Raw genomic sequence first — 12,163 nt, 5'->3', positions numbered from 1 at the left:
AAGATATACTGCGCATTTATACATGGATATATGTCAAAGAGTATAAATGTATTCTACTTTTCTTAATGTTCAAGATAAGATTGTCTTGAAAACATGGTCATCGGTGATGAATCTAAATTTTGATGCCACATGGAAGGTGTATCTGCACGTGTAAATGGTGTGAACAGCTGCTTTGGGATTGACCCCGTAAAGGACTCTGGAAGGTGTTTTTGTTTTCATCTTGTAGAAGTGCCAGGGATCACCCTAATCTGTGCTTGCCTTTCTCTTTCTCGTGGGGTAAAGTAGGGCATCTGCCGCAGCATGGTCCCTGGGTGGTGATATGTCCACCTTTCTGTGAAAATCATTAGAAAGCCCAAGGCTAAAGTAACCTGCTATCAGTTGGTTTTCTCGCTCTCTAAAAAAATTATACTTTTCACTGTTTTCCTTGGATTTAGCAACATTCACACCATAAGCTTCATTTCTGCTTCTGTTCATTTTTCTTTCTTACTTGCAGTAAATTTGTTTATTCTCATGGAAAAGAAGCCCCTTGCCATTTTCCTAATTTTTGCTTGTGTTTTGGAAAGAGCTTCTTTAGCATCATGAGGAGAGGCCAGCTTGAGTGACTTTATATGATAATCATAATATATTAACATATATTCTTCGTGCTTGACTCTAAACAGAATTCAAAAGAAGAAGCAGTATTAAAAACTGTGGTTTTCATTTTATGTCAAAATTAAGTCTTGTTCTGTGTGTAGATAATGAAACAGTCCCTTCCAGAATAACGTTTCAGATTCTGATGACCCTCCTTGAGTTCTATAGTTATCTAGCAAAAGAATAACTTTGCCACATTCAGACAAGCCTAGGAAATGATCTTTGACTAAGGGGATGAAAAGGTAATAGGATAGTCATAAAAAGAAACTGATCTATGCATTTGCATATACTTTAATGTAGCAATAAATGAGTTGCATTTTGAAAACTCTAGAACGATGGCATTTTCCAGGCATCAGTGGTTGAAATTTATGGGACCTTTAGCACTGGAACTTGTCCTTATTTTACATAAACTCAGATTTAATTCTTTGGCACTTTCCCATGTAAAAGTTGGCAAATATCACCAACATGGGTTGGTTTCATCTTCTAGTGTAAGTTGCTCAGAGCAGAAAATGCTTAGAAAAGTGAAGGGTACCTGTAAGTAATATCTTCCACCTTTTCAGCTATGTCTTCATTTTGAACTGGTAAAACTACCCTCTCAAAAAAAAAAAAAAAAAAGACTAGATTGTATGTCATCAGACATCCCCAGTGAATCCACTTAAAGCAGACTCAAAACACTGGAGCCTCTGGACATGTGCCAAGGCCCGGTGCCCACCTCAGAAGAGCCTGGCCAGTGCCCAGGGTTTCCATATTAACTAGTAGAGCAGCAGGTGATTGATCATGTGATTCCTGAAGGCCCTGCTCAGAGAGGGCCTGACAAGTGAAAGCATTCTCATTCCATCAGAGAACTAGTAGCCACTTACACGCCAACAACTGGGAGGTTTCTGTTCACTTCCTTTTCACATCAAGATTTTTCCTGAATTCAGGAATGACATTTTCCATAGTTATCTTATGAGATGTAGTGGACTCCTGGAGCCACTTCACTTCTAAGCTGGAATAAGCTGACGTGGAAAAAAGGCCTAAAGTAAAGTAGCATCTGTATTTCCTTCTCACTGGCCACCGTGATAGCCTTCTAACTTGCCCCCCTGATTGCGCCCCTCCCAAAATGTTCTGTTCTTCACACACTGACCATATGTTCTTTTAGAAAATCAAAGCAGGTTATACCCCTGGTCACAACCCTCCAAGGGCTTTGTAGCACCCTGACAATGAAATCTGAGGTCCTTATGAAATCCTGAAAGGCCCTCCATTGCTCTTATCTCCCTCCTGCTATGTCAGTACCTTCCTCATGTCCCTGGTGCATCTTCCACTTGTTCCCATCTCAGAACCTTTGCACCTTCTGCCTGGAGTAGTCTCTCCCCAAACCTTCCAATAGCTCGATTCCCCTTTTCACTCGGACGTTTACTCAGACTTCAGCTATTGCAGTATCTAAAATAGCCTCCTTCCCTCTGTCACTGTCACCTTACCTGGCTTTAGTTTTTATTACAGCACTTATCAAACCGATAATAACATTACTGTTGCCTTGTCTGTTTTCTCCTTTTCTGTGAGGACAGGGATGTCATCCGTCATGGTCACTGCTACCTGGTACACAAGAGGATGGGCTCTTGGAGCCAGCCTGCCTGTGTTCAAATCTTCACTCAACCTACTCTGTATGACCTTGAACCAGATGTGTGACCTCTCAGTGCCTAATGTAAAGTGCAGATGACAACAGGCCCAACTTCATGAGTTTTAGAGAGGATCAAGTAGGTTAACCATGTAAAACTCTTAAAAGGATGCTGGCACATAGCAAATATTTGCTGTTGTTATCCAGAGTTTCTACAGCAGTCCACAGAGCTAATCTTAATATTTATTTGTGGACTAAATGAATACATGAAAAGTTTGGTCCCTGAGATCATATACCGCAGCCAAGGGGTCTGGCCCACCACAATCATGGTATCTTGCTGACCTCCCAAAACCTCTCTTCAGAGAGAATGAGCCTTGAAAGGAAAGAGGAAATCTAATGAGGGTCTGAGACAGTACCTTCCTGAGCTGTACTGTCCTTCACATCAAGTCCCTCTTTCACTTGAGCACTTGGACCCAGAGGCCATCACCATGATGCACATGGATCTCAGCATCACTTTTCCACAGATGGGAAGCTCACAGGGTAGTACTCACACTGAAGTCCTCCACTGGACTTTCTCTCGCAATACTGTCCCTACCTTTCTGCTTCTCCTCAGTCTTTGAAGTATATCTTTTTTCTAGTGCTTCAATCACTTCAGTCAGCTGTGATGCTAATGAGACAACTGTAAACATGGTAAGGTTTTGCAGTTTTTAAAAAAGACTGCAAAAATTTTCTTCTTTCTGGGGGGGTAGAGAAACCAAGGTGCAAGAAAGCTGGATGCCTTCTCCATGGCCACATGACCAGATTCGAGTTCAGTTCTACTTCCTCAGAGCAAACTCAGAAGTTCAAGGACGTGAGCACCTGAGTCAGTAGAAACTAATGGCTAAAGATAATTTTTTTTTCCATACAGGGAATTTTATCTATTGTACAAAGAGAGGGTTATCTGGCCCCCAAGCAGGTTCTGGGTTCTGTGAAGACTGTCCATTTACAATTCTAGCTCCAGTTCTTAGACATGAAGCCATCCAAAGGCCTATGATCGTGAGCATTGATGAGGCTACACACCCTTTGGCTCCAGTTAAATCCCTGGTGTTTGACGTGAGTGGGAACTGTGGATGCTTGCTTTCTGGTTCTGTCGCAGCCCCAGAAGAAGCTGGTTTAGAAGTGTAAGGTTGCTGTCTCTGCGAGGCAGGGGCAGGGGTGGGAGGCAGTTCCCTTCATACTCGATCACTGCCATCTTAGCCCAATTCTGCTTATTCTGATTTTGGATCTGCAGCATTCATGTGTAGCCCCCATTCTGACCTTGTTTCAGAGGGGCCAGTACTTGAAACAGCTTTGGGATCAAGTCTTTCTCTGTGAACCAGAAGTCAGCCATGCGCATGGCTGGTGTCGCCCAGCTTCCCATAGTCAATGAGCTTCTCAGCATAGCCCCTCATCTCGTCCAAGCACACCCATGACGCCTTGATGCGTTCTTGTCGCACTAGTCCCATAAGCAAGTTCCGCAACAGGTGGATGCAGCACTCGGGACCAAGGCCCAGCGGCGGAATACGCGGCCATGGGAGATGGCGGCAACAACCGACAGCCGCATGTTCCCGGCTCCTCCGGGACCCGGGAGGCCGGAACTCCGGTAAAGATAATCTAAAGATAATCTTAAGTCATGCCCCAGGTTTGTTCTTAAGATATTTAAGGACTACATCAACCTGGCTCCGCCTCATCAGAGGCATTCTTCCTGTATATCCTTAATGCACAGAGATACTTAGTCTTCACTGTGGTGAACCTGAAGGGTTCTGGAGAGCATCGGCATTTCTTATTGGCCTTTCACACTATCCTGAGGATTACTCTGATTTGAAGAAGTAAAATGGCAGATTGCTTTTCCTCCATTATGAATAAATCAGACTCCTTTTGCTCCTTAATTATGACCCATTGAATAGAAGCCTGACATAAACATGTTTTTTCTTTGACATTTTTGGACCAACTTTCTCCCTGAAAATTATAATTCAGTCTGGAAATCTCGGTTTTCTTTCCAGCTATATGCATTATCTTATATCTTGTAACTAGCAGAGACATTCTTCCACCTTTTTATAAACTCCCATTGTATCCATACAAGATGGTTCTATAGAGACAGATTGACTCAGGCAGCTTGTGTGAGTTCTTCCTCTATGCTGAAAGCAAGTTCTGGACTAGCCCCCACTAAACTGAGCTTTCCCGTCTGCTTCCCAAGTGGGATCAGAAAAATTGGAGAGGACTTTTGTGTGTGTGCCTGATGGTGTGAGAAAGGATACACAGAAGTGGGGCTGTGTGTAGGGTTGGGCAGAAGCTCCCACATAATCTGGGCAGCCAAGAAGTCCCTAAGGACTGTCTACCTCACATAATAAGCAAGGCTTCTTGGGTATTTCATATCAGAACAAGAAACAAGAAAGTCAACCAGACACTGCTTTCATCCTTGTTCTTTTTTTCATCTTGCTATTCTGAAGATACTTCTGGTTCCTAATTATAAGACGTTCATTAGAATAACTTTCAGTGAGTCACCCCCACTTATTATAGCTCTGCAGTTTGTCATGCTCCTTTGCATCATAAACAGTCACAGTGTGCCTTGTTTTGTGTCTACTTTCTGAGAACCATAGCCTTGCTACTCCAAGTGTCTCTGATGCCTGCAGCACCAGCATCCCTCCATGTGTGGTTCACAGGGATTTTGTGTTCACCCAAGAGAACACATTTTCCAAGCATTTTGAAATAAAGTTGTTACATACCTAGCATAATGGCTACATGTCCGAGAGAAAAAATGCAGAGACCACTAGAAATGTGAGACTTCAGAGAGCTGTGACAGTGGGGTCGTTGCCAGACCTGTATTTCTGTACTGTGAGATTTCCTTAAATATGTGATTTAAGATGTAAGAATAGAATTTCAGGAATATTCAGCTGGTTCCTAAATGGGTAGCAGCTTTTTCTTGAAATCTAGTGAAAATTAATGTATATGTGCAGCCCAGCTAGTGTAGCTCAGTGGTTGAGTGTCGACCCATGCACCAAGAGGTCACTGGTTCAATTCCCGGTCAGGGCACATGCCCAAGTTGTGGGACAAATCCCCAGGGGGGGGGGGGGCATGCAGGAGGTGGCCAGTTGATGTTCTCTCTCATCAATGTTTCTATCTGTCTCCCTTTCCTCTCTCTCTCAAATCAATAAAAAAAAATTGTTTTTAATATCTGTGTGCAAAGCTTGGGTTTATGTACAGCTATGTGATGCTATCAGTGTTCATTAGAATGCATCCCATGAAGGCAACAGCCTTCAGTTCTTCCAGGTTCCCATGATATAGCAGTAAACTAGGGTAATAAGAGTTGTTTCTCTCTCTCTCTTTTTCTTCCCCGCACCCCCCACCTGTGTGTGTGTGTGTGTGTGTGTGTGTGTGTGTGTGTGTGTGTGTAAAAGTTGTTCTTTGGACCAGTTTCATAGGTAATTGGCCAGGTAAAACCTTGATCTCTAGGAAAGGAACAACTATTCCACATTGAGAGGTTCCCAACCACTCACTTACATTGGCTGGTGGATTTGGCTCCAAATTTAGATCCAAATAATGTTTGGTTACCCTACCAATGAATGATGGGCTATGAGTGTATCAAGATGAGGACTGAATCCAGCAAAACAGGGTTTATCTGTGACTTAAATATTTGGATGGAGAAATATATTGTTGCTGTAGTATGTAATTGTACAGTGAGAGGACAAACTGTGTGTTTTCTAATTCTGGATAATGACAAGGTTATAGAGTCATACCAGTTTTGCTAGAAACTTTTCAGTGATGATGATTTTATACCACACTGGCTCTTCTTAAGCTAGTGGGTTTTTTTGTTTGTTTACTTGTTTGTTTTGGGGGGGTTAGTGAAGCAATTCAAATATTGGATGTATCAGAATTATGAACCTGTACCTATAAGCAATTAGAGCACATACTATGTGCAGCCATTAAAGATTGTAGGCAAGGGGTTGGTATTACAGGTAGCACACATCTTTTTATTAACATAAGTTTGTGTGTATGTGAGGTGAAGCGTTTTCAGTGTTTCTTGGCTTATAGTTAATTATCATTTTCATAGATCATTAAAAGCAAAGTATATGCTTAATTTATTCACATTTTGGATGCTGGTAGATGAGACTCTGAAACTATATTTTTTACTTTTATTTGCTATTTTATGGTTTAAGCTTTAGATGACCATTCAAGAGAAATATCCACCAGTAACTCTTTGAATGTGCTGTTGAGAAATGAGAAGCTGGTGAATGACTGTCTTCTCTCATATAAGCCACTACAATATTCGCTCCAGAGCCCTAAATCCTGGTTAAAAATTGAATTACAGGTGATATCGTGTTCCCAGTTCTCATCTTTTGGGGTTCTTTTGGGGAAAAGTAATAGTATAGTTTGTATCTCTCCTCATATATATTTTAGCTTAAATACCATATTGATCATTTAGGGGAAATCTCTAAAATTTACTTGGCAGTTATTTTGATGGAGTAAATGAAAGTCAATCCCTGCGTTAGGGGCATTTAAAATACATGAAGAGAATGATACACTATTCACAACAACCAAGAGACAGAAGCAATCCAAATTTCCACTGATAGATGAATGAATAAAGAAAATGTGATATATGCATACAATGAAATATTAGTCAGCCTTAAAAAAGAAGGAAATTCTAACTTCCAGTCAAGATGGCAGCGTAGGTAAATGCAGTACTTGCCTCCTCCCACAACCACATCAGAATTACAACTAAACTACAGAACAACCATCATTCAGAACCGCTTGACATCAAGCTGAATGGAAGTCCTTCAACTACGAAATTAAAGAAGAAACCACACCGAAACCGGAAGCTACTGGAGAACTGTGCTTGGCCAAAATGAAGATAAACCAAGCAAGAGTATCAAAACACAGCATAGCAAGCTTAGAAATCAACCAATCCCAACTGAAATAGGAAAAGGGACCTGGAGAGAATTACTTAAGAAGATGAAATTGCCCTGGCCGGTTTGGCTCAGCGGTTAGAGCATCGGCCTGCGGTCCGGAGAGACCCGGGTTCGGTTCCCGCTACGGGCATGTACCTCGGTTGCAGTTTGTCCCCGGCCCTGGTTGGTTGTGCGGGTGGCGACCACTCAATGTGTCCCTTTCACATCGATGTTTCTCTCTCTGTTCCTCTCTCTCCCTCCCACTCTATCTGAACAAAGAATGGAAAAATGTCCTCGGGTGAGGATGATTAAAAAAAAAAAAGAAGAAGAAGATGAAATTATTTCACTCAGCATAATTCTATCCAGGTCCCTCCATGACGTCTCAAAGGCCATACCTGGTTAAGCTAGCTGATTGGCCTAAACAACCGTAAATGAAAGTACCCTCATTCATCTGCTGTTTGCTACCTGAAATTGAAGAAGAGTCTAAGAAACCATAGATCCCTCACACCAGCTCCACAGATTCAGATACATGGAAGCAACAACAAATGTCACTGCCTCCATTAGACTGGATAAAAATGAATGTGTGTTCCAAGGCCTTGATGAGCTCAACTAATTATACAAAGTGAAACTCTACATTAGTCTTCTGTTCCATTGCTAATCTCTAGCTGACTATAAATTGGGAAATCAACCTTTAGCGTTTCCAGGAAGACCTGAGCAGGTAAGGACGAGCAACCAGCAACTGCCAGCCTTTATCCTCCAGGCCTTAGTGGCACAATAGCAAGTTTTGCCCTGTAGCAAGATGTTTTGCAGTCAAGACTATTTCCTTTTCTTTTAAAATAATAACATTAATGTTCTTTCTGCTTATGAAAGTAATATATGCTAACTGAAGAAAAATTAGAACACTGAGAAAAACTGAGAAGAGAATAAAATTTACCATAATCCCAGAAAAGAAAAAAAGGAAGAAAGGAAATTCTGGCACAGGCCACAACATAGGGTAACCTTGAGGACATCATGCTAGGTGAAATAAGCCACTCATATGAGGTACTTGGAGTAGTCAGATTAACAGAGACAGAAAGTAGCATTGTTACTGGAGAAATCATTGGGCCAAATTTCCCTGCCACTCGTGGGACTTGGGGTACTTCTGAAATAAGCTTTTTTTAGAGGCCCCCATGGGAGAATTTTTGTGGAGTTAACATTCCTTGAGTTGCAAAGTCCCAGTTCCCTTAACCTAGACCTGAAAAGGGGGCAGCTATGGGTTCAGCAAAGCTAGAAACAGGGCCAGTGTCTAGAATCTCCATTCCTTGGTGGAGTTGGATCCGATGTAGCATCAGGCATCAGGCTAGATTCAACCCATCAGTCCATTGTGTGGAGTCCACATGGCCGCATGCTATGTGGATGAAAGCAAAGGAACGCTGCCCCTGAAACAGGAATCCCAAGAGGGCCAGGAGAACCAAGAGGGGCACTTTCTTTGTTCAGGAGATTATGTCTCAGATTTTGCACCTTTATAGTGGCCACACTATTCTGGCCACTGACTTGTTTCCAGGTGTGACTGACAGGCAAGCACCTTTCCATGTCACCCACACCTTACTGGGCATGTGTCTAAATTGCCTTTGTCCAGTCTCTTCCCCCATCAATCAGCAGGAAACAGACCTGAAGTAGTAAACCTTAGCCTTCTGGCAAAGCTCTATAAATGACATGCCTATATTATCTAGTCTTCCTTTTACTCCTTTCCTGTAAAATAATGACCAGGTTATTATAACGGTGTCAGTGTGATGGTTGTCTGGGGCTGGAGGAAGTGTGGAAAGCCGAGTTGTTTATTGGGTACAGAGTTTCAATTTTGCAGGTTGAAAATGATCTGGAGATTTGTTTCAAAACAATGTGAATGCACATAGCACTGAACTGTGCACTTAAAGATGGTTAACATGGTATAGGTTTTTCCTTTTTTCACAATAAAAAAACATCTCTGCCTCTCCCTCCAAAAAAGAATTATATATCTAGTCATCAGGGGGTTTTTGTTGTTGTTGTTAATTGGGAAAGAAAATTAAAATGTTTCAGGCACTGGTATTTGAGGATGGGAGGCTTAAGTCATTTGAAGTTTGAACAAATGGATTTATATCTGTGATCCTTCAGTTTCTTATCAGTAAAGTGTAAGGATTATACTGTGATTTCTAAGGCTATTTCCAGTTCTAAATTTCTGTGGTTCACATAAATATCTGTCCCCTTCTTTACTTGCAGAAACTTAGTGATACATTTTAGAGTAAATTAATCTGTGCTCAGCCTTCCTTGACCATTTCTCCCCAAGATCTTAACTCTGTTGTTTAGGCTACAAATGAGCAAAGTTGTAGCCAGCTATGTACAGGGTGGGGCAAACGTAGGTTTACAGTTGCTAGTATGGCAAATAATATAAGAATAAACTCTGTTGCATACTCACAACTGTAAACCTACGTTTGCCCCACCCTATATTTTGACCATCATGAATTCCAAAAATTTCTCTTGGCCCTAATCTTTCTGCCACAAGGAAAATCAGAAAATTTGTTTTATTAATGTTGCTAGCACCTCTGCTATTCACTTTCTTCCTTTCTGGTAGGTGACACATCACCAGTCCTAGCACCTGTCTCTGAGCAGTCCATATTCTTTCAAAGAAAATGAAATAGCAGTTGAAAAGCAATAATGTCTTAAGTAATAGACAAAAGAAAGATGAAAGTGCTTTTCTCGAGGCCCCCCCCCCCCCCATGTTAATGCTAGTCTCTTCCTACTTTGACTTCTTCCTGCTCCCAAACTGGTTTCCTGCTCCCTGACTGGTTTCTTTGCTTCATTAAACACAATCTGCTCGTTAAGTCAAATGCACTGTATATATTGCAATTCTGTGCCCACAGTTTCTTTCCTGAAATATTTAACAAGCACCCAATGTATTCCATATAAATATGAATTAACCTTAGGAGCTTTTGGAGGCAAAGTTGGGATAGAATTATGAGGTCCATCAGAACCTTGTAGAAGTTCTTTTTCATGTTGATTCTGGAGACAGACTCCTTGTCCCCATCCTAGATCCCATCACTATTTAATAGAACAGGAAAATACAGCATTTAGAAGTGTATCCCAGTGGTGCTTTCCCCTATACCTACATAGATCAGCGAAAATTAAATCATCAGGTTTAAAAATAATACACATTTAAAAATAATAAGGCTGTCAGAAGCAAGGGGGATGTATGTCTGTCTTGGACTTTAATAAAATCCTCAGGAAATCAACATTTTGAATTTATATACAGTGACCAGATTGTCCCCTAAGTGAACCCTACATCCTTTGATATATGAATTCTTTCAATAGGAATGAAAAATTCCTCAGCCCCCTGTCAAAGTTTAAGAAATCAGGGAGATGAGAAGGTTGTTTAGTTTTATAGCTTGGCCTATGTATGACATTCATTTTTTTCCAGTGTGTTCAATATATAGTTCCTCTGCAGCTATAAAGAGACTTCCTCATACAATAATTTAAATTAATTTCCTCCCTCTCTGCTTTTTCTAGAAATTTCACTAAATCCTCAAGTTGGGGGCTATAATATGCCCATAATTGGCATTCTTATAGAAGGAATGCCTCTTGGTTGAACATTTTCCATCAAATTTACTCAATGCCTCCAAGATTGACATGCACAAACCAAAATTCTCTGTCCTTTCTAGACAAAGCCTTTCTCACCTCTGCATTTTTCATATCTAATGACAGGTCCTTTACATATTTCCATCTTCAGAAGAGCTCAAGAAGGCACTAGCAATGCTATTCATAGAAAGCTGCACAAGTTTCATTTAGGAATTTTTATTATCCTTCCATCTAGTCTGCTGTAGCTGTTCACTCTTGAATTCCTTGAACTATTTTTGTTATTGAAGCATCTAAAGTGGAAGTAGATAGTATCAACTCTGGTGCAGAAAATACATTGATCTTCTAGGCAAGTGGTAGAAGTTCTAATCTCAGCTCCTATAGTAGTTTCACTGTGTGATGTTGGGCAAGTTGTTAATTTGCCTTATTTACCACATCTGAAAAGAGATGATTTTATTGGTGAAGGGGGCAGTGCTCCTGGTGATGTGTGCTTGTTGTCAGTATGGGTTCATTGTGCCCTCTCTGTGTCCTGACAGTATGTACTAAGCACATTGAATGTATTGTCTCAGTTTCTCCCAACAGCAGTCTTGTAAGAAACATACTACTATCCTTGGGTTAGATGAGGAAAATTAGACTTGGCATGTTTGAACAGTTTTCCTGAGGACACACGATTAGAAGAATGGTGAGCCCGCATCTATTCTTTGTGCCCTCGACCAGACTCAAACCCGCAACTCTTTGGTCTGCGGGCCATGCTCTAACCTCCGAGCCAGACCGTCCAGGGCTCTTCTTTCTTTTTAGCCCATCTTAAAAGAAAGATAGCACTGTAGGTGGCCTTATCTTGACAGAAGTAAAGGAGACTTTGGAGATGAGAGAAGAAGACAAGATTTCTATTTCTTTTTCTAATTGCTCATTTAGAACTCTTATTATAAGCTATCAACTTACCTTCTGTAGCCTTATGAATGGTTTATCCCAGGGGCTGGTCTTATTTATCATTTCTAAAAAAAACACTTTCACTCTCTGCCTTCAAAAGAAAAAAATACAAAACCACAGTCTGAAAATGTTAAAAGTTCAGCCACCTTATTTAAGAAGTGTTTGCTCAGAATTTCCCCATAGATCTGAAGGTTGCAGCTCCAATTGTGCTTTTCCTGACAAGCTATCACTGAAGTGCCCTTCAGTGGAAACATTTTGATGCCTTGCTGCTTGGCTCATCCTTTCAGGCAGAGTTAATTCAATGCTTATGCTGAAGATCTCCTCCCAAGATGACGAGGAACAATGTCACACCTTCTAAGAAGGGCAATGTTCATGTTAATTTACATTTTCTGTACCACATCCTCTGAGATGCAGGGAGATATTGACACACACACCTCCAAGTCCAGTGTGTATATGAGAACACGTACTCATTTCCTGAGCACTTGATATCAGCAGTTGGATTTTTTCCAGTTTGATG

At 41.1% G+C, this 12,163-nt stretch overlaps 1 protein-coding gene and 1 pseudogene across 19 annotated transcripts in view; one reads left to right on the top strand and one right to left on the bottom strand.

Moving 5' to 3' along the window:
• LYRM4 (LYR motif containing 4) overlaps nt 1-12,163 on the top strand; it is a 163,319-nt gene that overhangs the window by 49,387 nt on the left and 101,769 nt on the right. The window contains exons 3-4 of one of the 19 annotated variants that reach the window (XR_004958966.1): nt 2,173-2,366; nt 2,590-2,618. The exons of 11 other annotated variants lie outside the window; for them this stretch is intronic. Coding sequence is in view for 4 of the 8 variants with exons in the window: in XM_036256963.1 (XP_036112856.1) it covers nt 3,135-3,221 (87 nt within the window). In the remaining 4 variants the exon portion in view is untranslated. Of the gene's footprint in view, nt 1-2,172; nt 2,367-2,589; nt 2,619-2,865; nt 2,977-3,134; nt 3,320-6,402; nt 6,485-11,285; nt 11,408-12,163 lie in introns of those variants that run through there. 7 more of the 19 variants (XR_004958967.1, XR_004958965.1, XR_004958971.1 and 4 more) reach the window with 7 other exon arrangements.
• Nucleotides 3,300-3,809, bottom strand: LOC118626929 (annotated as a pseudogene).

The sequence above is a fragment of the Molossus molossus genome, unplaced genomic scaffold (assembly GCF_014108415.1).
Source record: "Molossus molossus isolate mMolMol1 unplaced genomic scaffold, mMolMol1.p scaffold_m16_p_12, whole genome shotgun sequence".
NCBI classification, from domain to species: domain Eukaryota; kingdom Metazoa; phylum Chordata; class Mammalia; order Chiroptera; family Molossidae; genus Molossus; species Molossus molossus.
This window is presented reverse-complemented; position numbering and strand designations above follow the sequence as displayed.